General features: G+C 57.8%; 1 protein-coding gene across 4 annotated transcripts in view; it reads right to left on the reverse strand.

The window, feature by feature from the left end:
- The window catches only part of VAV2 (vav guanine nucleotide exchange factor 2), a 179,471-nt gene that overhangs the window by 40,780 nt on the left and 111,421 nt on the right, over positions 1-27,270 (reverse strand). For all 4 annotated transcript variants that reach the window (XM_057722242.1, XM_057722241.1, XM_057722244.1 and 1 more), the window contains exons 4-5: positions 18,742-18,810; positions 1,057-1,159 (exon numbers count right to left, since the gene is read on the reverse strand). In XM_057722242.1, the coding sequence (XP_057578225.1) occupies positions 1,057-1,159; positions 18,742-18,810 (172 nt within the window). The remainder of the gene's footprint in view (positions 1-1,056; positions 1,160-18,741; positions 18,811-27,270) is intronic.

The following is a 27,270-nucleotide window of genomic DNA, read 5'->3' on the forward strand; positions in this document are numbered from 1 at the left end:
GTGCGGGAGGCCGGCCGGCCTCTCAGGCCAGCTCCAGGGGGGCTAAGCAGGGCCTTCCGGTTCCCCACACCCACTTCCCTGCAAGGTTCAGGAGCCGAGCGGCCCACGGCAAGGCTGCCCGGGGGAAGGGGGCCGACCTGGGGGCACAGACCCACAGCTGACTCTCCAGAGCGAGATGCCTGGTAACCGTGGGGAAGCAAAGCCGCCTTCAGACCCTCAAGGGGCAAAATGAGAAACCCGTTCTTAAGAGCAGCGATCAGAGCTGTGAGCCCACCACCCAGTGTCTCGGCGCCTCTCCCGGCAGAGCGGGAAAGGCCTCTCTGAAAGGCCTCATGGGGAACTGTCTCCCAGACTTTTGTTTCTCCACCACCAGCTGGCTACTCCCACACTGAAGGAAAACACTGAAATCCGCTTTCAGAGACGTTTCCCCCCGTTTCTTTGGTGAAAGCAGATGGCATCAAAAGCCTCCTCGGTTGGCAGGTGGCATCGCAACTGCCCCCAGGAGTCTGGGGTGCGAGGGGGCTGTGGTCCACTCTACCGGGTCCCCGTCTCCCATCCTGGCCAGGCAGGACCCCCCGGCCCCCAGCACAGCAGCCGTGGGCAGTACCGGAGCTGCAGCAAACGAACGCCCAAAAGATGATCCGCCGACGCCTGTCAGAAACAAACATCCTCGCGCAGGAAAGACGCACGGCTGGCTAACTGAGCCAACGGCGCCTCGTGGCGCGCTGCACAAAGGGGCAGAGGGATGCAGGCTGCCCGAGACCAGCACCGAGTCGCTACCGAAGGCTCCCTGGGCAGGAAGGACTCAGGGTCCTGCATGCCCTTTGAAGGAGACTTCCAGGGCACCATGTCTGGGGAGGTGGGGTGGCAGCGATGTGACAGCCCGGTCTCCCCAGAACGTTTCCCAGGAGAGAAGGGCCCCCGGCCGACTGGCCCAGGGGAGGAAGCCCGTGGGGGCCGGGAAGGACTGAGCGCAGCTTCCCCCTGGGTGGCTCAGACGGTGGGGTCAGCGCGCAGGCTTTAAAGGAGGGGCCGGGCTCTCTGCGGGGCACTCACCATGGGCTGCTGCACCTCCACCTTGATGATGTCCTCGTAGATGTCGTCCCCTTCATCCTCGCACGGGACGCAGTCGTAGATGTCCTCCCCCACGTCGTGCTCGCTGCACGGGAGGGAAGCAGGGGAGAGGGGTGGGGGCTGAAGCCACGTCCACGAGGGCACCCAGTCCGAGGGGGCCTCTGGGAGAGGAGAGGCGCTCAGGGCCCCTGCGAGCTCCTCCCGCTCAGCCTCAGTCTCCTGGTCCAAGGACAGGGCACCTGCCTCCCGCGGTCTCTGGGAGGTTAACCCAGGCAGCCCCGCAGCACCTTGTGCTCTGCCTGCCGCCCTTCTGGAAGGTCCCACTATGACAAAGCCCAGCTACCCCAGCCCCTTAGTAAAGGCAGGGGACACACGCTGGGGCCTGGGGGGTGAGATGCCACCTCAACGGGAATCTCTGCACAGCTGATCGACAGGTGTGCCCAGCTCTGGGGACCAAGTGCCTCTCCCCTGGCCCACGCCTGGGACCTGGAGCCCCCCGGGTGCTCTCAGCTCAGTCTCCCCAGCCCCCGCAGTCGAAGTGTGAAGGTCAAAGTGCAGAGCTTGGGACGTCCCTGGTGGTCCAGTGGCTAAGATTCTGTGCTCCCAATGCAGGGGGCCCAGGTTCGATCCCTGGTCAGGGAACTAGACCCCACATGCAGGAACGAAGAGTTTGCATGCTGCAACTAAGACCCGGTGCAGCCAAATAAATGAATAAATATTAAAAATATATATATAGTGCAGAGCTTGTAGGCACGTGGACATCTTCCTTACTAGGCAGCAAGGAAGCAGAGCAGAGAGGATGCAAAATTTGTGATGTGCCTTCCAAAAGAGCAAAGTTACCGCTTCGTTTATAATCCAACACACCTTTGTTTCCACTCACGACCTTGGCCAACAAGTTCTCCCCTCAGATCTGCAAGACTCCGGTCGACACCTCCTCCAAGAGGCCTTCTGGGATTCCCCGCCCAGTCTGCCACCCGGGACTCTCCCTGGCGCTCTTGCACAAAGGGCACCCTTCTCACTGCACCTCCAGTTATTCTATAAGGGCCTGTGGATAATGCTGTCTCCTCCCCAGACGAAGCCCAGCTCCTTAATCCCTCTGATCCCCACACCTGATACAAAGTGGGTGCTTAGCAAATATTTCACCAAATCCGCAAAGGGGCCGACCCGCCCCCCAGGGGCCACGCCGGCCTGGCGCTCAGGGACAGGAGCCACCCTGGGCCCAGGGCGGCCAGCTCTTCAGCCCGCTGAGGGGTGCGTCCTCAGGGCAGGCTGTGCTCAGAGGCCAGCTCGCCTGGGAGGCCCACGCCAGCCCCACGTGCCTGTCTGCAGAGGACACACGGCGTGGCCTGGCTCAAAGCGGGCCTGGCAAAGTGCTCTTCCGAAAGGTGTCAGCATGAGGTGGACCCCGTCGCCTCCCCACCGCACAGAGCGGCCAGAGTCCGGGAAGGGGGAGGGGAGGGAGATACCCAGCAGCTCTCACGAGTGGGTTTCTGGCCCCCTCCCAAACCTAGCTTTTGGAGATTAGCTGTCGTTCTAGAGGCTGGGGGTGGGGGGTGGAGACAGATCATTACAGATCCACTGGCGGGAGAACCTGTCGTGTGCAAAGCGGGCCCCGGTCCCTCAGAGCCCTGCACGCCTGTCCCGTGGGGCCGGGCAGAGGCACCGGGCCTTCCCTCCGGAGCGGATTCCGGGGGTGGGCGAGCCGGCGGCCGTCCTGATGAGATCCCCGCAGGCAGCTGTGGAGCAAGGGCGGGAGAGGAAGCTGCCGCTTTGGGGGTGCTTCCCTTGGTGTTTTACAGCCACGCCAGGGGTGAGCAAGCAGAAGCTGGCCAGAGGACGGAGCCGGATCGCACGGTGCTGCGCCGGCTGACGGGCCCCCACAACTATGACGACATGAACAGCCACCCACCCACCCATGAGCCCGTCCACAGGGATGCCGACGCACGCGTAGGTACGTTTTCAACGTAACACAGCCTTGGACGTGCAGAGCACTGGGGCCCTTTCACAGATTAAAAAACCGCACACCGAGGCTCTGCAACAGCTACAGGGGCGTGGGGGGTGAGCGTGGCCCCAGCTCACCCTTTCTCCCCTCTCCCGCCCACCGTCCACGGCAAGACGAGTGTCTGGATGTCGGCAGTGCCGAGAACTGGGATGCAAATCACACAGTGACAGAGCTCCCGGCTGCCGTCGGAACCAACGAGAAGGCACAGAGGGTTGTCGTCCCCCAGGGTGGGCCTTGGGAACGGGCACTCGTGTGACACAGATCACCCCCCGCCTCTCCAAATGTCACCCCCACAGGAAACAGCTCCCACAGCCCTGCCTGCCAGGTTACCGGGGGTCCAGGCAAGGGCCTGCAGGGGTTCCTTCCAAAGGGCGCCAGGCACCCGGGTTCCGTCCTGCAGCCAAGCGAGGCTGGGGACAGAGGCGCTGGCGAGAATTCTGACAGCGCAGAACAGAGAGGAGACAGGGAAGCTCCGGCTGCCCAGCGAGCCAGCGCGAAGGCAGGTCAGCCGCTCACACCATCTGGAGAAAGACATCAGCTTTGCTCTGATGGGCCGGTGGAAGGAAGCGGGGTGGGTGGGGGGCCCTTGACAGTTAAATATTCCAAGAGCCGAAGAAATGAATAAAATGACTGCACGTCAGCCTGGAAAGAGTCCTCGAGGTCCTCAAGTGCAGGGACAGCCATCTGCCAGCCCAGGAGCCCCCTTTCTCATCCCACGTTTAGGGAAACATCCTAATTGACCCCAGGACTCGACCCCATTCAGCTTGGAATCCTTCTCAGCAAAGATCCCCGTGCAGCCCCCACCACCAGTCAACCGGAATCAGGGCTCGAGATGCAAGTGAGCCCAAAGCTCTCTGTCGTGCGGATGGGAAAGCCAGGGTGCACAGGCGGGGAACTGGCCACACGGTCTTACGGAAGCCATGTTCCTGTTCTGCTGCCTTCCGGTCAGGTGGACTGGTCAGCACGCTTTCACTGGCTGAGGACCTGATGATGTGGGCACTGAGGGCTGTTCGGAGAAAAGGAACCGGCGATCTGTCAACCTTAGGGTGAGACAGGAACCTGCTCCGCTCGGACCCCAAGCAGGAGCCGCGGCACTTTTAGGAGAGAGAGGAAAGCAAAGGCTGGAGGGATCAGAAGCTTCTGGGACAGGCGGGACTTGGAACATGCTTGGACGCCCGTGTGGACTGTGGGATCCTGGAAAAGGTGCCAAGGTGCAGAGTCCCTTCTCTGCTCCCTCTTCCCTGGCACCATCCACACATCTAGGCATGCCCTGGCACCGGCAGAGCACCCACTGCGTTTCGAGCACAGGGCAGAATGCCTTCAAGGGCTTCTCACCACTTTTGGATAGGATTTATGTAGATCAAGATGTGTGTGCCCTTAGCTGTATCATTCTGACAAGGGGATACCCCTGTGTAGCTCACACCCCGTCATTACAGAACATCCCCATCCTCCCCCAAAATCCCTCTCCTTCCTGATCAACCCCTCCCCTAGGAACCCCCCTGACTGTTCTTCACCATAGAGTCCCTGCGTCTGTCCAGAGAGTCCCATCAATGGCATCGTGGGTCGTGTTCACGTCGGTGTCCGCTTCCTTTCCTCAGCATCACGCCCCTGAGATCCAGGCTGCTGCCTCCATCAGCAGTTCACGCCTTTTTATTGCTGAGTCCTAATCCGTTCCACGAATGTGCCACAATTTGACATCCATTCTTCTTTTGATGAGCATTTGGGTTGTTTCCAAGTTCTGGTTATTGTAAATAAAAGCTGCTATGAACATTTGTCTTTTCTTTTGGTGGACATGTGCTCTCATTTCCTTTGGAAATGAAATTCCACGAGGACTGGAATTGTTGGGTCAAAGGGGAGGTGTGTGCATTTCACTTCATTAGTAACTGCCAAGCGTTTTTCCAAAGCAGTTGCAGCATCTCCTCCACCACCGGCAGTGTGCACGCGTTACAGCTGTTCCAGTTCTCTCCAGCTCTGCACGGGCTCCAGCCATTTTAATTATAGCCACTAAGGTGGGTATGTAGTGAAACAGAATTGCAGTTTTACTTTGCATTCCCGCAATGATTAATGACATTGACCATTTTTCCATGTACTTATGGACGTTTGTGTATCTTGCTATGTGAAACGCTTGCTCAAGACTGTTGTCCATTTCTAAAAATTGGTAGCCTCTTTCTTGTTGAATTCTAGTTCTTTATATGTGATGGATATAAGTCCTTTGTCAGATATGTTTTGTGAAATTTCCCCCCAGTCTCTGGCATGGCTACTCATTTTCTTAATGGTATCTTTTGATAAGCATTCATTTTTCATTTTAATGAAGCTTATTTATTGACTTTTTCTTCCATGGGGTCCTGACTTTATCTTGTGTTGCATCTAAGAAATCTTTGTGCCTTGTGTCAGAAATCTCTGCTTTCTTCTAGGTTGCAAAGGATTTTCTCCTATATCTTCTTCTAAGACCTTCATGGTTTTAGTGTCTATGTTTAGGTCTCTGATCCATCTCAAACAGATTTCTGTGTATGGTGTGAGATAGGGATCGAAGTTCATTTTCCCATCCGCACATGGATATCCAGGTGTTTCGGAACAATTTGTTGAAAACTTTCTTTTTCCCACTGCATTGCTTGGGCCCTTTTGACAAAAACCAATTGACTGCACATGTGTGGGTCTGCTCTAGAATGCTCTATTCTAGCCCATCAATGTATTCAGCTATCATTATGCCAACACCACTCTGTCTCTTAGTTTTGTAGAAAGTCTTGAAATCAGGTAGTGTAAATCCTCTAGCTTTGTTCTTTTTGTAGGACTGTTTAAACTATCCTAAAGTCCTTTGTATTTCCATATCAACTTTACAATCCCCTTATCGATTAAAAAAAAAAGTCTGCTGGAATTACAATAGAAACTGTAGTGAATCTACTGTTTAATTTGGGGAAAACTGACATCTTAACAATATCATCTTCCAATCCATGAACATAGTATATATTTTCATTTATTTAGGTCTTTAATTTTCTCAGCAACATTTTGTAGTTTTATCATAGAGGTTTTGGAATTTAGGAAGCTTGGAGCTACTGTTCTTTTCAATTTTCTTTTCCTGCCATATTCTCTCTTTCTTATCCTTCTGGGATTCCAGTTATACCTGTTAGACCACTTGCTATTGTGCCACATGTCTGAGGCTCTGTTCATATTTTCCAATCTCCTTTTCTCTCTGTTATTTAGAGTCTATAATTTCCAAGTTCAATGACTCTTTCCTCTGCCATCAGCAGTCTTCTATTAAACTGATTCAGTGATTGTCCATTTAAGTTTTTCATGCTTTTTTGTTCTAGAATTTACATTTGGCCCTTCTTTATAGTTTCTATGTCTCTACTGAGGTGCCCCATCTGTTCATTCATTTGGTGCATATTTTCCTTGAAGCCCCAACCATGTTTATAAAAACTGCTAATTGTGACATATAAGTCATCTCAAAGTTGGTTCCCCTTGGTGCTGTCTTGTTTTTTCTTGAGTGTGACTCACTTGTACCTGTTTCTTTGTTGGTTTGGTGATTTTTTTTTTAATTGGACACTGGACATTATGAACGCTTCATTACAGAGATTCTGGATCCTGCTATTTCTTCTGAAGAGTAATATTTGTTCTGACAGTTAACTTGGTTGGCTGGACTCAAACTTCAAACTCTATCTTCCCTGCAGTGGGTGGCAGCTGAAATGGCTGCTCAATTCAGTTTTCAGCTGCTGCAGTTTTGCTGGAAACCTTAGGGGCTCTCCTGGGTAAGTGAGGTTTAATGGTTAACCTAGGACTTAGGTAGATTCTATTCGCAGATTTAAGCTTGTGGTTCCCTCCTTTCCAGCATTCCCCTCCTAATTTTCTGGCCGTTCTACCACCCCCAATTTCTTTCCTCTGACACCTCAAGTCAGTGGATTGAGGATGCCCTCATGCAAAAGACTACAAGCTGTCGACCCCATCCACAGAGAGTGGCTCTTGAAGAAACAGTGGGTTCCTTGGGGTAACAGTGAAATGATATAGTCCCTTTCCCCCTCCCCCTGTACTCATAGAAGGAACAGGACCACAAGACTGTAACACTGCGAATACACCCCTGTGGTCCCCTCAACACATGTCCACCACCATGATCTCAGCTGCTCTTCTTTCTCAAAATCAATAAAGACATGGAACAGTCATTCAGGCAAGATGAATTTTCATGCACCACATTCATCTCTTCTAATTCACACAGGGCACTGAGGTTAAAAATAGGCAGCCTGAAACACCAGAGGGAGAGCTGTGCTCTGGCATCTGAACTTGGGACAGAAAAATCTCAAAAATGCAGACACGATCACTTCTCTCCATTCTGCAAAATGTCTGTTATCCAGAGCCTCTTGAAAACTTGTGGGGGGAAGGAGGGATAAATTAGGAGTTTGGGATTAACAGATACACACTACTATATATAAAATAGATAACTAACTAGGACCTACTGTACAACACAGGGAACTGTACTCAATGTTGTAATAACCTAGAAAGGAAAAGAATCTGAAAACAGATATATACATGTGTATGTATAACTGAATCACTCTGCTGTATACCTAAAACTAACCAACACTGTCAATCAACTACACTTCAATTAAAACAAACAAACAAACAAAAAACATACAAACTTGAGTAGTGAGTGGTCCACTTCCTGCCTATAATGTCCTAACTTTAAGCCTGTCTACAGGGCCTCATTATACAGCCATGAGGGCACTCAGAATCCTACCCTCCACATTTATAGCTCTTTTCAATTATGAAAGTACCCCCCAACCATTACTGAATTCAGGTCAACAAACACTAAGAAACAGAGGTTCATGCATATTACACGAACTTATAAAATAGCACCAAAACTTCATTTCATGCATGTTCCACAGTATGAGAGAGGGGGAAATAAAAGAAACATCAAAGAAGTGGGTTTTTTTAAAAAATGAAAACGAAGTCATAAAAATAAAATTAAACATATTTGTTCAAGTCAGCAATGAAAAGACTATCAGATCTGACTGGTTTAATCAATACTTAGGCCAATTCTGTGCCAACAGGTAACTTGTGGAATCTGGGGACACAGAGATGACAGAGGCACCAACTAACTCTGTCCTGCGGGCCTCACAGTCCAGGTGGGGAGACAGACAGGGCAGCAGTGACGTCTGAGACACAGACTCTTCTAAACTGGAGGAGTGTCATTTGCGTGGGGTGACAAGCTCTGGTTCCCAACAGCTCTGTCCCTTCGGCCAACCTTGCATGGAAATCCCACTGTCACCCTGCTGCTTCTTAGCAAAAGCATCGCCTCCAAGTGCGAGCCTCCTGAACAGCTCAGGGGATACATTACAGGTCTTAGGCATCTGCTAAAGCAGATGAGTTTCTGCTGTGACCAGCTGGGGCCTGGTGCATCTGACGGCCATGGCTGCTGAACGGAGGGAAAGGAAATGACAGGTGTGGGGTCGGGAGGGGGGAGCATGCAAAATGAGGTCCCCGGAGAGTCTGAGTGTCCTGGAGTGCAGGGCGGTGACCTGGCAGTGAATCCAACAGGGCGAGGGTCCTGACCTGTTTTCTCCTGCAACACAAGCTCGACAGCCGTCCAGCTAGGCCCTGGCCCCCAGAACCGGAGCCAGCCCCCCGCGGCCCCCTGCACACCATCCCACGGGGGAGAGGCCCTCATATCTGGGCCTGGTGCACTTGACCCTACCCCCAGCCCAACCTCCCACAGTGCTTGATAAGGTCCCCAAGGTCCTGAAAAAACCTGAAAGAGCCTCCGAGTCAGCCCAGTGGGAGTCCAGTGCGTCAGGCCGCCTCGGCTGCGCCCCAATTCTTCTCTCAGCATCACTCGATCAACAGAGCCTTGTCTTGGGGTTCCCAGCTATGAGGGTCTGGGCTTCATCGAGAAACTGTGTCCCGCCACGCTGGAGCCGTCTGTGCACACACCTGTGCTCCGTTGCAAGTGGAGCAGGGCTGGCGGGTCCCCTTCTCCTTCAGCTCAGGTCGGAGGAAGCTGACTCTCCCAAAAGTGAACCCCTCAGGGTGGCAGGGGGAGGCAGTCAGGTGAGTCCAAGATGGATTCTCAGCCCTGCCAGTGTCTGGCTCTGCAATTCTCGGCAGGAGAACCTAAGCCTCCGTTTCCCCACCTACAAACCTCCTAGTAGGGTCGTTGGAAGGGTCAGTTTCAATGTAGATGACAAGCACAAGCCCAGCATACAGTAGGTGCTCAATAAGTGACCGTGGCCCACCACCCCATGGGTGGGAGGGGAGGGTCAGTGAGACAATACTTAGCTCAGGGGTCTGTGCTCAATAAACCGAGGCCGGCAGCATTAAACACATCAGATGTTCTAAAACACATCAGACTAGACAGTTGGGAGCCGGGTGTCAGTGCTGATTTGTCCTTGGCGGGTTTCAGAGATCACCCTTCTCTGTCCAGTTGTCCAGGAGAGAGCGGAGGACAATGTGAGCAGGGGAGTCCTGGACCACAGTGGGGACGTGGATGCCCACACGCGGACGCGCCTCCAGGCCAAGTCCACGCCGCCGCGAGACCTCGGCACCCCCTTCAGCTGGACACTATGCAGACGCCACGGCCTCCCCAGACCCAGGCCCACTTTCCGGGACAGTGGCCTGCCCTCCGGCCGCCTCTCCCCTCACCCTTTCGCTCCCGCTGCCTTCCAGCAGCAGCTGCGCTGACAGATGCCAAACCCCAACGATTATCCTGGTCCTCACCATGGCCTGAGGTCCTCCAGGAGGGCCCGAGCATGGCCCGCTGCCCTCCCGAGACGGCTGAAACCTCCCCGCCCGCCGAGACCCCTCGGCCCCCTCCCCAGAAGCCTTGCCTGCCTGTCTCGATTTTGGTACAGAAAGTCAGCTGCTCAGAAGAGCTCCCCCCGCCCCGCCATGGAGAATCAAAGAAGAGCGAACAAACTCTCCGCTTTCTGCCTCTGGCGAGCCTGTGTCTTTATGGTGGACATAAAATATCGCTACTGACAGGCGCCATGTGCATTCTGGGCCCAAGCTGTCTGATGCTGAGAAGCCCGATCCCATATACCACCGTTAAATTGTTACTAGGAAACCAAACCCGACATCTCCTGACCTCCGTCCACGCCATTCAGCGGGGGCGGCAGGGAGAGGGGGGCTTCGGAGGGCCCGGAGAAGCCAGCTGCGGCCTGGATGGGCTGCACGTGGGGACAGACAGACACAGCGCTGCGAACACAGGGGAGGTCGGCCTCACATGCCCGCAGTGGACCCTCACCCCAACACTCAAAGGAGGGGTTGTTCTCCCTACAGGTGGGGAAAGCAGGGCCCAGAGAAGACAAGATGGTCCCCCAAGGCTGCAAAGCCATTTAAGGGCACACCTAGACAAAGTCGCAGCTACCGGATTCCCAGAGGAGGTCCGGCTCGCCTGGCTGGGTGCTTCCTGCCGTAACTCCCTCTTCTCCAGGGACTCTTCCTGAGCAGTAGAAGAATCCCCCCATCACCCAGGGGACTGTCCTGGCCAAGCAGCAGCTGGCTCGGGGTTTCAATCCCTCCTTTGTCATGTAAAGAGTGCTGTGTGACCTCAGGCAATTCACTTCCCAGCTCTTGAGCCTTCATTTCCCCAACGACACAAAGGGGGCAGGGCCACCCCCCTTGCAGTGTCCAGGAGGCTGAGATAAAGGGGCAAACCCCAGGCACGGGGCCTGGCACTCAGGGGGACCCACCCAATGGTACCTGGAACCCCTGCTTGGATCCTCAATGGAAGAAAAGCAGACGTTCAGGCCCTTGACCCCGGGCGCGTCCTCTGTGCAGCAGTGTGCAGGGCCCAGCTCAAGTCATCTGCCTTTTCCGTGCTCTGTTCCCTCAGGATGACCCTCGAGGGGAGCTCACCTCTGGGGCGTGGGGGACAAATGCAGGAAGAGGATGACAACACGGTGACAAAGACACTGCTGGTGGACTTCTTAATCCTCTAGGGGAGGGGCCCAGTAGCGTTGGGGACGGCTTCTGGGAGGAGGTGACCTCTGGGCTGGGTTTTGTAATATGAATAAGAGTTTGGCAACCAATACAGCAGATGTTATGCACATGCCAGGGTTTTTTATAGCTAAATCCAACATGTCATGCGTATTCATTTTTCTAAGCAATATTTCTTAAGTGCCACTGTGTGTCAAGTCTGTGTTGAACACAGAGGAAATAATGTAAAAAGGGCCTCGTCTTTATCCTCAGGGGGTCCTGGAAGTTAGTATCAGGAGAGAGGAGAGGGCTTTCTTACACAGACTTCTGGCCACAGCCCAGCTGGTCCCTGCTTTCTTCTCAAAAACAACAAAATGAAGTGTACATCCTTCCACACTGGCCTCCCCATCCTGCAGAGACTGTGTTAAGTCAGACCCCAGAATCGCTGTGACAGCCTTGGTCGTGAAAGGAGCCGGGCTTAACTAGGTATTAAAAATAAAAATCCATGTGTCTGTGTCGTATCTGCTGTCCTGCATGATTTAAGCACGCAGCCAGGGCAGAGTGGCAACGGGGCATCTGCTGTGCATTCACTCGGAAGGGCCCCTCGTGCTCTCTCTAGCACAGAGAATGAACAGCGTCTCTCCCGCAGTGCTGGGGCTCAGGGTTTCAAAGTCGTTGAAGCCCTGGGCCCTGGGGCAGCCAGGGCCTTGCAGGACAGCTCAGGCCCAGGTACCAAGGGGCCAAGACGTCCCAGGAGGGCAGGGCAGGGAGCCTCAGAGCCTCAGGGCGCAGGGCTCGGGGCTGTCAGTTGCACCGGCTGCCTCCGTAACCAGGACAGGGAGAAGCCACGAGCCTGTTTACTGGGCAGGGTGAGGAAGGGCTGCCCTCTGCCAGCTCCGAAGGACGGGGGCGGGGGCATCGGGCAGCTTGTCTAGACCAGGGGCTGGAGAGCCACTGGGCTGCACACACACGGTGCGACTATGGGGCCAGGACGGCCAGCCCTCAGGTCCTGAGTAACAGACATAGCTGAGACCCTGACTCTCCCAGACCCCGACTCTCCCAGACCCCAGCCCAAAAGAAGGCAGGGGCCACCTGGTGGGGGCGGGGTCAGGTTTCCTAAGTTGCATTTTGGTAAATGCTATGCACGGTCCATCCACTCCAGCAACACCTCCCCCAGGAAGCCCTCCTGGTCTCCTGGCCCATCAAGGTCTGATCCCAGTGGACACTGCCTGGCTAGCTCCGGGGCGGCGGGGGGTGGAAGAGCTGTAAGAGTAAGAACTGTAGGGTCCAGGCCACCGCAGAGCTCTATCAGACAGCCTCGGGGCGGGGAGGGGCGGTCAGACAGGTGGCCTTCTGAGCCAGACCTGCTTCAAATCCCCTCTGCCCCTCAGCCGGGGGCTCAGCGTGCGGACAGACCCCCATGTGCTCCATGGACACTGGCTTCATTCCCTCCATCCGGCCAGTCCCACAGCTGGGCCAGCCTCCCAGACATCACATGAGGATGGAGAGACCCCAGGCCAGGCTCGCACGTGCCCGGCACACAGCTGGTGCTCTCTAAGTGCGCAGTGTGCAGACGAAGGCCTGAACGGCCAGGGGGGAGGCAGCTGAGCTGGCAGACAGGGTGGCCCTGTCCAGCAAGGGCCATGGGAGAGCCGAGGTCTTCCTGTGCCCGCTGTCACCAGCTCAGCATCCCGGAGCCAGGACGCCCGGTTCTGGGAGGCAGGCTGTGGACTAGGGGAGGCCTCGGCAGCACCCAGGGCTCGGGGAACCCTGCCTGTCCCCGTCCAGCCACACCCCACACCAGCCTGAGGAGGGCGGCCGCCGACCCCTCCACTTCGGGGGGTTTGACTGTCAACCCCCTTTGGGCTGTGGTGGGGTCTGTGTTCTGCACAAAGCGGGGTTTGTGGTTTGTTTTTAATGGGGCTGTTTTTGTATAGTCTGCTTTCAAACTTGTCCCCTTGGAGAAGCAATCCTTTGGGACGAACAGGAGACGTCCCCAAACCCAGCAACCCATCCAGACCTCGCACCTGGGTGTCCCCCACACGTGCAGGTCTCCTGCTCGACACTGAACTTTCACGCAAGGCAGCGTGAACGGACGGGAACTTTCTTTGCGGCTGGGAGTGGCAGGCGGGCAAGGTCGCTGGCTGGGGCGGGCATCAGCCGGGCAGAGCGACAGTCCCTTGTCCCCTGTAGTAAGGGGCCGGCAGGAGGAGCGTGGCCTCCGCCCTCCCCGCAAGCAGCCCCCCTCCACCACCTGTGCACCCCTACCTCACTCCCCAGGGACCAGGAAGCCCAGCCCAAGAAGATGCCCAAATCCCTTAGAAGGCGGCTTCGACTCGGGAAATTCCTCTGTTTTATGCAACTTAAAAAATTACCCCAGCGATGCTAACGTGACACATTTAAAGCTGCGCAGTCATTTGATGCTGTAATAAAGTGCGCAGCTATACGTTTACGGATAAATTACATTCCCTGTCGCGTTACAATCACATTTGTTTAAGCCTGAAAATCACTTCAGTTCTGAGGAAAGCGAAACGGGTGGCAAGGAGCAGACTCCTTGATCATGAAAGCCTGGCTCCTTCAAGCTCGAAGGGCTCCACGCACCATCTGGGCTGGTGCTTTCACTCCAGAGACGGGGAACGTGAGCCCCGAGAAGGACCAACGATGCTGGCGCGAGCCGTGAGCGGCGAGACAGACGCGCCCCTGCTGTCCCCCGGCCTGCGCGACGCGCCCTCTCCTGCCGGCGAGGATGACTTCAGGGCACCCGCTCCACGCCGGGCACCCTCCAGCACTGAAGCTCACCCGGGTGGGGGTCTCTGCAGGCCTTCTGATGCAGGCCGTATCTTCCTAGGTGTGAGGAGGGTGGTCCTCCCAGTGTGTCCCAGGAAGCTTTGATAATTCTGATTTCTTGCAAACGCCCTGCGGTGTCTCAAACCTGCTGCGCCTCTGCGAGGCCGAAGCTAGGCTGCACCTCTGAGACGGAGCCTGGGCGGTAGGTCCTCCCCACTCTCCTGTCTCAGCACTCGCTGCCTCCAGCTCTCGGTGGTGGGGGGCGGGCACCACACCCTCCCAGGCCTTTGCAAGGCTGCTCCTTCCTCTGGGACGCCCGTCCTGCCCTTCAGCCGCTTCCCACGTGGGCTCCAAGACTCAGATGTCACCTCTTCCAAGAAGCCGTCCGTGATTTCTGAGCTGGCACTCACCCAGCCCCACTCTGGGCTCCCACAGTGAACCATCTTACATGTGTCGTTCTTCTGGGTGTAAATCTGACTCCCAACCCCGTGTGGGGGGGGGGTCCCCTAGTGCAGGCCCCTAACCCCAGGCCTGCCCAGGAGTCAGGCAGGTATGAGAAAGTGGGCGGGCAGCTCCAGGCTCCCGGGAGCACGCTGAAGAAAGCAGGGGGTAGCAGGAGGGATGAGACATTAGGCAAATGCATGCTACTAATCGCCAGGGCAATTTAAGAACAGGCCTCTCATCTGGGGCTTAGTTTGCCTGATAAAGCGTTTTTTAAGTGGCAATATTTTGTGTTAATTTTTCAACCAGCTGCTCTATTATCTGATTATACATTATTCAAGGATCTCAGAGTGAGCTTAGAGCACTCGAGACCATCAGCTCAGCGCAGCACCATCCACTCAGACGCGGGGGCTCTGCGCCGGCCCCCGGATGCTGTCCTGCACCTGAGACCCGGGCTGCCAACACGGGGCCACTAGGCCACCCGAGGCTGTGCGCTCACACACGTGGCCAGCGACTGCCCGGACTCACGGCCGCGGCTTCATCCGCGATCTGTCACGCTGACGATGACATGCTGAACGAGATGTCTCGGATACACTGGGCTCAGTAAAAACACATTCTTAAAATTCATTTCACCTGTTTCTTGTTCTCTTTCTGATGTGGCTACCAGACAATTAACAATCGCACAGGCAGCTCACGTCTGATTTCTCCTGGACAGCGCTGCCATGGCCACCTGCAAACCGGAGACCGGGGCCACATCCTTCACTGAACGGGAGGATGGGAACCGCCCTCCCTGCCTGGGCACGCAGGGTGTGGCTGCCAGGCGCTGTGCTTCCGCAGCGTTGCCGGGGACCAACACCACGTGTCACACACAGGGAGCCGGGGCACAGAGGCTGGGTCGCCCGCCAGGGCCCACATGTGGGACACGCCGGGGCCGAGGCTCCAGGTCTGCCCCCGAGACGCCCTCGGCGGCTCTGGGACCAAGGCAGAGGCGCCTGCACAGTCCTCTCGGGGCACCTGCTTTAGGTGGCTGGAAGGGGCTCTGTGTGCAGCAGCCCTGAGGCCACAGGGCCCTCGATGACCCACGTGGGTGACACGGGGGGTCTGAGAAGGCTGGAGACACGTCTGGGAGGAATGTCCCTTCTTCTAGCGAGTATCCTGAGAGAGGCCCACGTGGGAGCCCCACATCTCTCCTCCAGCCATGCCCACGCTCACCCTCTCAACCCAGCACACTCCCCACCCCCACTCCCGCTGCCCGGAGCACGGGGTCCTGGGAGGCAGGGGTGCCTCTCCTTCCCCTTTACGTTTCTGGAAAGTGCGTAATAACTAGCTGGTGGCTGAACGCATGCGTGACTGATTGCCTGAACGGAAGCGTCCTTGGGGCCACGCACAGCCGGCGGTCCCTCGCTGGTGCCCCAGACCCCCAGCGGGCTCCCTGTGACAGGGAGAGAGCCGCGCGTGGAGTCAGCGCTCAGCTTTCCCCCGACAGCTGCGGAGCTTCCGAGGTCTGGGAGATCAGGAGGGGCCCCTTGGAAACACCAGGTGATCATCCTTTCTGACACCTGGCCAGAGCCCAAAGGAGAGAATTAGCCAGTTCTGCTGGAAACGTCACCCCCTGCCCCTCGCCGCCGCCTGGCATCAGATCCAGGCCACTGCCCCGCTCCCCCCACCCGCAGAGGCCAGGTAAGAAATGACATTTCTGTTTGTGTCTTGTAAACTGCCATAATGGATGGATGTGAATCCCAAGTCCGCCGAGACAGGACGCTAGGAAATCTTGATTTTCAGTGAAAAGAGAAGGGGGAGAAAGCATGAAAAATTTATTAACCTGGAGCCTCTGGGACCAAACCGCAAGTTAAAGACTCAAATTCATTCCCTTTCCCTATAATTTATGATTTACGTTCGCAATAAGTCCGGCCGTAAGGAGCTCACTGGATTAAGGAGGCTTGCTCTCAGTGTCATGGAATGATATTACTGAACTGTGCGCAAAGCCGCACAGACTGGCTTCTCCGTCTGAGAGGAATGCCACCCTGTGTTTTGGTCTGAGAGGTCAGACACGAGCGGGACAGGCTGAGAAACAGGGAAACGGGCGCCCGGGGTCCCTGCCCAGCTCGCTGCGCAGGAATCCTCCCACCTGAAGGCGAAGAAGCCACGGGGACAGGCAGGAAGTCCCCCCCACCCCCCCGCCCGTCCAGGGTGGCAGCTAAGCAGGGGGCCAGGCTGGTACCGAGGAGGCTGCACAAGGCCGGCGTGGACCCCATCGCCCTGGAACCCTCAGCCTCCGCTGACCCCTGAGTCATGTCTCCAGAGGGCACGGACCCCCAACCTCAGCTTAGGGGTGACGCGGGCGAAGTGGCACCTCAGGGTCTGACACTCAGCACTGGGCAGGGGGCTCCCCGGGTTCTGGGGGTCACTGACTCTGCACAGTGGGGGGGGAGGGCACAGACTCGGGGTTAAAGGGCCGCCCTGCCGCCCCCTCACTCAGTGATGCCGGCCACTCGCTTCCCTCCCGAGGCCTCCGTTTCCTTATCTGTAAAGTGGGGGCACCGCCAGAGCACACCTCACAAGGGGATTGTGCAGGTGGGGTAGGGAAGAGAAGCAGATGAAGTCCCAGCAGTGCGGGCCCCATAAAGGCTCTGTAAGCACCCCACCACCCTTGACGTCCTCAGCTGGGACGCACTATTACTAGGCCAAGGGCACGAGGTGTCAGCTGCTGGGGGCCGGGAGGGTGGTGATGTGACGACGCATGGCCTGACCTCGGGAACCTTCCAGCCTATCACGGGGCACCTCACACACCCCCCCAAGGCCAGACAAGGGTATGGATGCTCTGCGATGCGTGGGGTGGCAGTGGGGATGCTGACGGAGGGTGAGAGGCTTCCCAAAGTGGGGGCCCTCAGGCCTGGACTTGGCAGACGGGAGGCTCTCGGAGGTGGAAAATGCTGGGAAGGGAGGGAGGGCGGGAGGCAGTGCCAACCCTGCGCTGGTCCAGCCGGGGGGCTGCAGACGGGCAGGGACCCCAGGGGCCATGCCTCTGTGAGCCTCGATGTCCTCACCCCTTACGGGTGGGGGGTGAGCAGCGTCTCAGCCAGCCCCGCACCTCAGGAGGCCTCGCAGGCTGGAGTGCACCTTTCTTGAAACTTGCTAAGTCCCTCTCTGACTCCTGGGGCCGGGCGGGAGCGTCCAGACGGGGAGCTGCAGGCCCTGGCTGTGGCGTGCGTGGACCCCGGGCCCCACCGCCCCCCATCACGGGGGTCTCCGCGCGCGGACCCACACGGGGTCGGCCGGGTGCCCCGAGGATCGCCACCGTTCACACTGGGGTCACCCAGGGCCCTGGAGTCAGCCCAGGGTCGGGAAGACGGGCTGGTGGCAGCGACGCCCCTGGCCAGTGAGGTGTTTCATTCACAGATCACACGACACAGGGCCACCAGCCCGCTGCCCACACGCTGATTTTTCAATGATTCGAATTACTTCAATAGATGGGGGTCCTGCAAAGAACACGTGCCCGGCCGTATCCTAGAGGCAGCTCAGGTGGCGGGCGGGGGCGAGCGGGGGCCTCTGCAGCAAGCGCACAGTAAACCCCGTCTCTGACTCTGATGACGACTCATTCTCAGCCTGAGCCGGAAGATGAGAGAGAGGCCACGCGTCTCCCCAGAAGGAACAGCCGTCTACCCAGGAACAAAGAAATGTCTACTGTCCAATAGGACCGGGCCCCACCATGGGCATGAAGCGGGCCGGCCAGGCCAGGAGCCACAGGGGACCACCCCGCAAGCTGGGCAAGCCCGTCACCTCTCGGGCCCAGTCCCCCTCCTGCAGGATGGGGCAGCCCGGCCAGCTCCAGCCTGTGCCCCTTCTCTGAGCAGCAGGCCACACGGCCCCAGCCCTGGCCACAGCTGACCGTGCAGAGCCCAACCATCTCCTCCGGAAGAGCCACTGCCCAGGAACTCCTGCCGGTCCCTGGGGGGCTCCAGGACCATAAGGTGAAACAGCTGGGGCGGCCCCGGGCTGTGTGTGATGGTGTCAGAAACCCTCAGAGAGAGGAAGGGAGGGGGCACGGGGCAGCAAAGGCGGGGCCTCGAGGGAAGGGGGGACACCTCAGGGCCTTCGGGCAGCCTGGCCTCAGTCCGGCCCCAGCCCCTGTCAGGCCACGAGACAACCGTGCATCACCAACCGCCTTTGCTTGCAGCCTGGGCTCCAGGGGCCCCGGCTTCTGGAAACACCAGCTCTCTCCCATCCCCAACACAGCCTCCAAGGGCCGAGCCAGGACACCTCCCCAGCCCGGGGAGGAGCGGGCCCGGCCCCACCCCCACGGCAAAACCAGCCCTCCTCACGCCCGATCCTGGGGGGATGGAGGAGGGCCACAGCCGTGCCACCACCAGACATGCCAGGAGCCTTCCAGAACGTGGGGTGAAGAACGGCTCACCCCTCGGGCAAGCGACCACCAGCCCCGTGGAGACAGCCGGGCAGGACAGCCGAGACCGGCGCCCGTCGAGGGGGCCCGTGTGAAGCCCCCCCACCACCCCGTCCCCCTCCCGCCTGCTCCTTACTCCGCCAGCTCCTCCAGGCTGCGGTAGACGTCATCGTCGTTCTCCGCGGTCTCCTCCGAGGGGAAGGGCCTGCAGGAGAGGAGACGAGAGGGAGTGAGCGGGTCTCGGTGGCACTGCCGCCCCGGCCGGGCTCCCAGCCTGTGGTCCCTCACGGGGCCCCTGGAGCGCGCGTGCTGCTGGCTCTGCCTGCAGGAGCGGGTGGGCTTCTGTCTGCTCCCTCGTGGACGCAAACAAGGTGTGCATGACGCAGCTGGGTGATGCAGGACCACCCAGGCGGAGGTGCCGAGATGCAGGACCCCACGCCAGCTCAGCCCCGGACACTGCGGAAGTCGGTCCCTCGGTCCAGGCCCCCGTGTCCCTGTTGGCAAACGAGGGGACTAGCTCAGGGACAGCAGGGAGCTTCCATCCGAGCGACAATCCTGCCCCCACACGTCAGGGGAACCCCAGACATGGGCACGTGGGCTCCCCTGGACGGCCTCTCCGTGGAGCACAGGAACCCATCTCTAGGAGACACAGAGGGTGGGCCGTGAGCCCCAAACTTATCTGGACTTGAGGCCTCTTTTTTTTTCACGAAAATCTCCAAGTTCAGTATTTGGGGGTCCCCAGGGTCCCCACAAACTCTTTTGTCCCAAGACACATCTGGGAGGAGTGAGGAAGGGGCCAGGTGTCAGAAAGCTTCCCCGCTGGCGTGAGGGGGGCGGCACGGCAGGGTCCTCACCTGCAGACAGGTGTCCACCTGGGCAGCTTAGGATCCGTGGGAGGAGAACTCATGGGGAGGAGAGGGGGCTCCCTGGGAATGCGGGGGGCTCGGGCTGCACCTGTCACTACTGCAAAACGCACCTGGGCCTGACTCCTGGACAAAGGGGCAGAGCCAGCCCTCGCTACCCAGGTGCTGGGGGCCAGCGGGTTCAGGTGAGGAGCGTCAGGGAGTGAGATGGAGGTGACACGGAGCCCTGGGCACGGCTGGGCTCACGGGAAGGGATGCGGGTGCAGCACCAGCCCCTGCACCACCTGCACACGGCCCGCGCTCGCAGGGAGGGCAGTGTACCCCGCGGCTCTGTCACCCCCCCACTGCCATCTGGAGACCGATGCAAGATCCCAGTCCACAAACTGCAGGAAAGGGGCAGGCCCGCAAACAGAACAGCACGTTCGGGGTGAAGAAGCGACTGGGGCAGAAATGGGGGGGCACACTGTTGGCACCACACCCATGCCTGGCCGCCCACGCAGCAGCCCCTCAAGGAAATGGGCTTCCAGCGCCCTCTCCGGGGCTTCCTGGGGTCCCCTGCACACCCGCGTGAGCGCGCCCACCCCTGCTTCTCCTGCAGGGACCTGCAGACAAGGTGCACGGCCCCAAGTAGGTTGATCCGGCCCATGCCGGGCACAGAGGCCAGCCTCCAGGAGGACAGGGCAGGAGAGGGCGTGAATGCTGCTGGAAGGAGGGGACTGCCAGCTCCTTGACAAGCAATGGGCCCAAGTTAACCACCTCCATGGAGATGAAAATGCCCCTTTAGTTGAAATGAGCTCCTCCCCATCTCCCAGGGCGTGTGTTCTGGTAGGAAGCCTGTTACTAAGGATCTTTAAACATCTTGCAGGAGACCCGGCTGGCAGCCTCCTCCCCGGGGTCAGGCTGACATGTGCTCAGCAGGGCAGCCCAGTGAGAGTGGATGCCTGGCACTTCCACTACCAAGGCTCGGGGCCTGCGCTCCATGGGGTGGGGGCTTGCGGAGCCCACTGAGCCAGAAGCTGAAGGCTCCTGGTCCGAAACCAGACCCACCAGACCAGGGTCTCCGTCACCTGTGGCTTCATGGCAGTAGCTCGTGGCATGGCCCAGCCTGACCTCTCTGTGGGTGGACTCCCCAGCCTTCCTCCCATCACCATGACAATGGCATCCCCCACTGGGCATCACGTGGCAAGAAAGGAGGACAGATGTGTGTCTTGGGGTCACAGGGAGAGCTGCAGGCCATCAGGACATCCCAGCTCTCAGCAGGAGAGGGACCCTCACTGACCCAGCCAGGCTTACAGCCAGGAAATCACTCCCACGATACAGCAGAACCAGAAGCTGACCCAGATCCCACGTGGTTGGCAGGGTGCTGGAATGGAGCTCTGGTTTCTTAACTGAGCCCTGACTGCCAAAGGCTCCAGCCCCCACCCTACTGACCACAGAAAATCTCAGGCCAGGCTGAGATGGGGCTGCGAGACACAGAGGTGGAGCATTCCACCACCCTCTGCCAGCAGGACACCCCAGTGCCAGGACCAGCTTTCCACTGACCCCACCCACCCTCACTCAGGTCTGCCAAATCCCTCTCCAACCACCTCATCAGCTGTTTCTGCTTCTTCCAGATTTTCACTGATGAATGGTGTTACTTCCATAATCAGGAAAAAAAACTGTACTCAATAGCCTTATTATAAAAAAGGTAGTTTCTTTGCCCATAAATCAGAAATTTTAAAACCCAATCACATCCTACAAAAGTACATTGTGTATAACATGACAGGAGGGCCAGACAGGAAAAGGCTTCTTGGGGCAGAATGTGGAGAAGGAGGAAAAGTCTACAACTTGCTGAAGAGTTTCCAAGGACATGAACCATGCATTTCCAAAGAACGTTTACTGACGTGGGAAATGCTCTCAGCACACAGGTTTAAGGGTGGAACGTTCTCAGCTCTGTTTAAAAAATTAAGAGATCTCAGCCCCTCCATGCACACACACCCCACAAAAGCTAACGGTGTGACCTCTGGGGGATTTGGAGATGTGATTTTCTTTACGTTCCCCAGCTTTTCTCTGAGGAACACTGTGTGCGTGTGTTTGAACCAGAGCACAGAGCACCCCTGCAGCTGACAACATGGTGCCCTCGTGCGCAGCCCTGCCCTCAGGAGACAGCTGTCTGCACCCCACTTTCTTTGGCAGAAGGAGCACGTCTGCTCACTCGTGGGCATGGCCGGCTAGGACCCTTCCCGGAGCAGGGGAATCCCAGGGCCAGGGGCTTAGGCTTGAGGGGGAAAGGGGTGCAGGGCTGTGTCTTTTCAAACTTTGGAACAGATCCCCGTGCTGGGACTGTACTTACAACCAAAGTAACTTTATTTCACGAGCTCCATTCAGATCTTCTAACAATGAGGGCATATCTGCGTTCTGCGTCATGAGCCGAAACCTTCCATTTCCCAGCTCAGGGTGTCAGCAAATCCACGGCTTGCACACCACCCCTCACTCTCCACGTGCCCAGGCAGACATCACTGATCAACTGCTGCCCTCCCATCCCTGAAGCCCGATACAGTCTTTCTTAGCACAGGGCTCTACCCCTCAAGTAGACAAGACATTCAGATGAAACCCACCTGCTCTTCCGGGTGAGCTGAGGCAGGAGCAGGCAAGGAGAGGCTTATTTTTAAAAAATTTATAATTATTATCATTTTTGGCCACACCGCGTGGCTTCCAGGATCTTAGTTCCCTGACCAGGGACTGAACCCAGGCTACGGCAGTGAGAGCGCCAAGTCCTAACCACTGGTCCGCCAGGGAATTCCCTTGGAGAGGAAAGGTTCTGGAGCAAGGCACACCCAGGTGGACCTGAATCCTAGGCCCACCACCTGCTCGTGTGTGACCTCGGATAAGCTACTTACCTCCTCTGAGTCTCCGTTCTCTTCCCCTGAAAAGTGGAGCTAAAAGTAGCCCCTGGGGACTTCCTCGGTGGCGCAGTGGTAAAGAATCCGCCTGCCAATGCAGGGAATGAGGGTTCGCGCCTTGCCCTGGGAAGATTCCACATGCCACGGAGCAACTAAGCCCATGCGCCACAACTACTGAGCCTGTGCTCTAGAGCCCGTGAGCCACAACTACTGAGCCCATGTACCGCAACTATTGAAGCCCACGCGCCTAGGGCCCGTGCTCCACAACAAGAGAAGCCACTACAATGAGGAGCCTGCGCACCACAATGAAGAGTAGCCCCCGTTCTCAGCAACTAGAGAAAGCCCGTGTGCAGCAACGAAGACCGAGCACAGCCAATAAATTAAAAAAATTTTTTAAAAGTTAAAAAAAAAAAATAAAAAAGCTTAAAAAATATTAAAAAAAAAAAAGTAGCCCCTTACCGGGTTGTCCTGAGGACCGGCTGTAAAGTGGCTGATTGCCCTGCACTTAGCCGGACCCCACCCACGGCAGCCGCTACACAGTACTCCTGCTCCCCCTCATCCTCGCCCAGGCCATTCAATGCCACCCAAGAAAATCAACTTCTGACGCTTCCTCAGGGCCAAAGAGCCCATTACCTAGAATATTTCAGCATCTTGTTTCCTCCCAGACAAACAGAAACTTGGTGCTCACTAAAAGAAGACAGAGTAGTAATTTCAAAACTTTCTGTCTCTTTTATAAAAATAATTCATCTTTAATTCATCTTGTGTTTGTGTGATTTTCCTATAATTTCTCTTTTTTATGTCTCTGTCAGTGTCCCGTTTTACACGCCTTTTCATCTCCTTCATCTGTCCTATGCAAAAGAGATGAAACAAGAATGTTAAAGTCAAAAGAACCAACCTGCTGTCCACAAAACCCTTCCTGCTTTTATTCCAACATCCCTTTCGGGGACCACAAATCCCTCTGGGAACCAAGCTGCCAATCCAATTAATTTCTGCCACAGCCAAACAATGACAGGCTACAGCCAGGGTGTGGCAGAGAGGACAGGACAGACCACCTGCCAGGAATACACGGGGCCTCGCACCCTGGCTGCTAGGGGAGGCCTTGCCACCCTCTGGCCTCCTACTCCACACTCCCCACTGCCCCCATGTCCACTCTACCTCCACCCTTTGTGTGTGCTCTCTCCTCTGCTTTCAGCCCCTTGCCTATCCCATTCACCCAAGTCCTAGTATCCTGCAAGACTCAATCCAAGCTCCACCTCATGTGGGAAGACTTGACCGCTCTCTCAGCCTGGGTCCATTTCTGCCTCGCACAGTGCCTGACACTAGAGAGGCATGGATGGACAGACGGACGGATGGTTGGGTGGGTGGATGGGTGATGGATGGATGGGTGGATGGTTGGATGGACAGACGGATGGGTGGATGGATGGATAGATGGTTGGATGGACAGACGGATGGATGGATGGATGGGTGGGTGGATGGATGGGTGATGGATGGATGGATGGATGGTTGGATGGACAGACGGATGGAGGGATGGATGGATGGATGGGTGGTTGTCTGGGAGAACAGGTGGGCGGGAGAGGGGTGGGATTTGTGGGTTGATGGACAGATGAGTGAGGGGCTGGGGACTGGAAGGATGGATGGGTGGCCAGGAGGACAGGTTGGTGAGTGGATTCGTCAGGGAATGGATGGGTGGACAGATGAATGGATGTCAGATATTCTCGAGCTGTCCCTTCTCCCCAAAACAACACAAATGGCAGCCCTGAATTAAGATATGAGGAAGCATCTTCAAGAAGCACTTACGAGAAACCACGCAGAGGCTCCCAAGTAAGCCCTGATCTGTGACTGGATAACACTGACCCTGAGTTAACCCCAAGGAGACACATTTGCACAGAGGGCGTCTCTGGGGCCACGTTCCAGCTGTAACTTCAAGCCCAGGAGGGGCTGGAGCAGGTGTGACTCCGGTCACTTGCAGCAAGGCCCAGCTTCATCCTGTGTCCCAGGCACTGGCTGACCACCTAGCCTCCATGGCACAGTATCTACCCCCCGCTCCCCGGCTGGCCCAGACATCCAGACGTTCACGGCGGAGTTCATTTGTTCTTGAAAAGGATGGATGGGAATCACGTGTGGCAGAAGGGCACAGAAATGACCACAGGCCGGGCACCAGAGTGCAGTTATCCGATCCCGGGGCGGGGGGCAGGGGGGGTCTGGGTTCCTCTTGTTGCATCAGACCCTTCCTGAGGACGCACGTCCCTGTGCCCGGCTTCTGGGAAGCCAAGTGTTCCACTTGCACCACTGAGGGAATTAAGGGGATGCCCAAGCGGGAAGCAAAACAGCTGCCGCGTGCCAAGAAATCCCCGACAGAGCCCACGCGTCCGGCGGCGTCAGATCCTCCCAGCATCCCGTCCTCCCGGGGGCGCGGGTGGGAGGCTTGAGCCAGTGCTTCAGGATCCCCCCAGATTCCTCCTCCCACCCCGAGGTCAATGTTAGCACCTGGCTGCTGCGGCCAGCACGGCTGTGTGTGGGCGGGACAGTCACAGCTCCAGTGCCGGAGGCTGGGGGGACCCCCCACTAGAGGGGGAAGGCCCGAAAACACCGTACCCTAAGGGGGTGGCTGAGCCCAAACCCCCGCACAAAGAGTAGAGGGGGCACAGCTGCTACTCCCAACCACGCCGTCCTCTCCTTCCTTCAGCCATCGGGAAGGTACTGGGCACCTGCTCCGCGCTGGGCTCAGAGGCTGCCACTGTCACTGCTTCAGGGAGATGGGGCAGCGGGAACGTGGCTCTGGGATCAATAAATGCGGCTCTGGTGCTGGCCCACGGGACTTTTTTGAGAATATGCTAAAAACCATGGCCTCCGCACAGGGCCCGCGTGCGCAGCTGTGTCTGCGGCTGCATGGGGACAGGACACGTGGTCGGGAAGGGGGCCGACCCGACGCTCTGGGTGCTTGGCGTGAAGGTGGCGAACACAGGTGCACGCCAGCTGGGACCCAGGAGCGCCGTGGGATGGGGACACTGGAAAGCCCTGCGCGGTGGGCAGCAGGTCTGTTTAATGGAAGACCCGGGAGCCAACGAGAGGACCTCCCAGCACAGGGGCCCCCCTGGGAGGAGGTGCCGGGCCTCTGGGTTCTAGGTGGCGGAGCTCGTCCAGCTGCACCTCTTTCCGTGCTGTGCTGAGGGACGCGGGGCCTGGACGCGGGCTTCCAGGGCAGAGTGACCCGCTGTCAGCACTGACCTGCTGTTTTTCCAGGCAGCAGCTGACCACTTGGCGTGCCGACCCCTCCTGCTGTCTGGCAGCGTCCTCCCCAGCACTATGCAGTCCAACCTGGGGCTCCACCAGGCAGGGGTCCCTCCCTCCTGGGGGTCCCTCCACCCCAGACCAGGGAGCCCGGGCGCACAGCAGGAGCACGTCTCGTGACCGTGCTAAGTGTCTGCAGGTGGCCCGCCAGGACCCAGACCGTCCCTCTGCACCCTGGCAAGAAGCCAAAACAGAGACCCCACTGCCACTGTCACCTTCATTTTAGGGGAGACCTTGCAGGGGGAACAAAGAGCCAGGCCTCTGCAGGTAACAGATTCGGGTTCATCCTGGCTCTGCTGTGGACCTGCTGTGTGACCCTGAGCAGGGCCCTCTCCCCCTCTGAACCTCAGCTTCCCCTACGGTAGAACGGGGGTAGCAGTCATTGTTAGCATGAAAGGAGACGACACACGTAAGCTTCTCAGCCCGGTCCTTGTGCCCAGCGAGAGTCCCACAGGTGACGGCCTGATCATCACCTTCCCTCCCCTTCTTGGGGGCTCATCCCAGGAGCCCACCTCCAAGCCCAGGGCCTGAGACTCAGGCAGTCCCCACCGCCCCGCGGCCTCCCGAGCAGCAGCCCCAGTGGCCACCCCGGTTCCCATCACAATTAGCAAGTGCCTCCAGCCCTGCCCCAGGCCCACCGGGTCAGCACCCCAGGCCCTCCAGCTCACCCTGCTGAGCCTTTCTGCCCCGGTGCCTGGAAGAAGAATGTCACCCGAGCAATGTCACATTCAGGAGGTAAGAAAGCTGCGGGTCAGCGCTTGGCTCCGACCACCTAGCGCCATTCAGAGAATCTAGGACGCAGGGTTGGTTTCTCCGCACTTCAGATGAACGTAACCTGGGCTTGAGACAGCGCTTCACTTCTCCACCCTTCACTTGGCGTGTGCAGGGAGGAAAGTGGAGATTCGACCCACAGAGAAGCATGCCCTGCAAAGCGGCCTCCAAGGTCAGTGTTCACCGGCACCATCTCGGAGCAGCCCCATCGGCAGATGCCCCTGGTCCCCCTTGGCCGGCCCAGGGTGTCCGAGAGAAGGGGTGGGGCCTTGACCTCCCATCCTGGAGGGCGAGACCAGCTCAGGGCCCCCAGGGAGCGGACGCAGCCTCCGAGGCCTGGGGGTGCCCGGCTCCCAGCACCTGTCCTGCAGGGGTGACCACCGCCCAGCTGGGCCAGGATGAGGGAGTTTCCGAGGATGCGGGAATTCCAGGGCTAAAACTGAGACAAGCCGGCCGCGTGTGGCAGACAACAGTGCCTCGTTTACCGCGCTGACACTACCTGGGAGCCCTGGAACGCCACTCCTCCAGTTGGACAAGACACAGTTTCCAAAGCCGGCCTGAGAATTAGGTGCAGTGGGGCTGCGGGAGGCCCTGGCGTGAGTCTGGCCCTGCGATACCATCAGGTTCAGCCTCACCCACCAGGTGTGAATGGGGGGTGGCCTTGGCAGGTGCTGGATGAGCAGGAAGAGGGCAGGGTGGGCGGGAGGGACCGGACAGGGAATACCGGGCCACAGGGCACTGGGCCACACCCCCCGTGGTACCCGTTTGCCAGGAAAACGGCTGCCAGACAGACTTGAAAGGCACATCAAACCGCAGCCTGAAGGCCCTGACAGGCCCGTTTAATTATTCAAAGTGTCA

The sequence above is a fragment of the Hippopotamus amphibius genome, chromosome 2 (assembly GCF_030028045.1).
Source record: "Hippopotamus amphibius kiboko isolate mHipAmp2 chromosome 2, mHipAmp2.hap2, whole genome shotgun sequence".
NCBI classification, from domain to species: Eukaryota; Metazoa; Chordata; class Mammalia; order Artiodactyla; family Hippopotamidae; genus Hippopotamus; species Hippopotamus amphibius.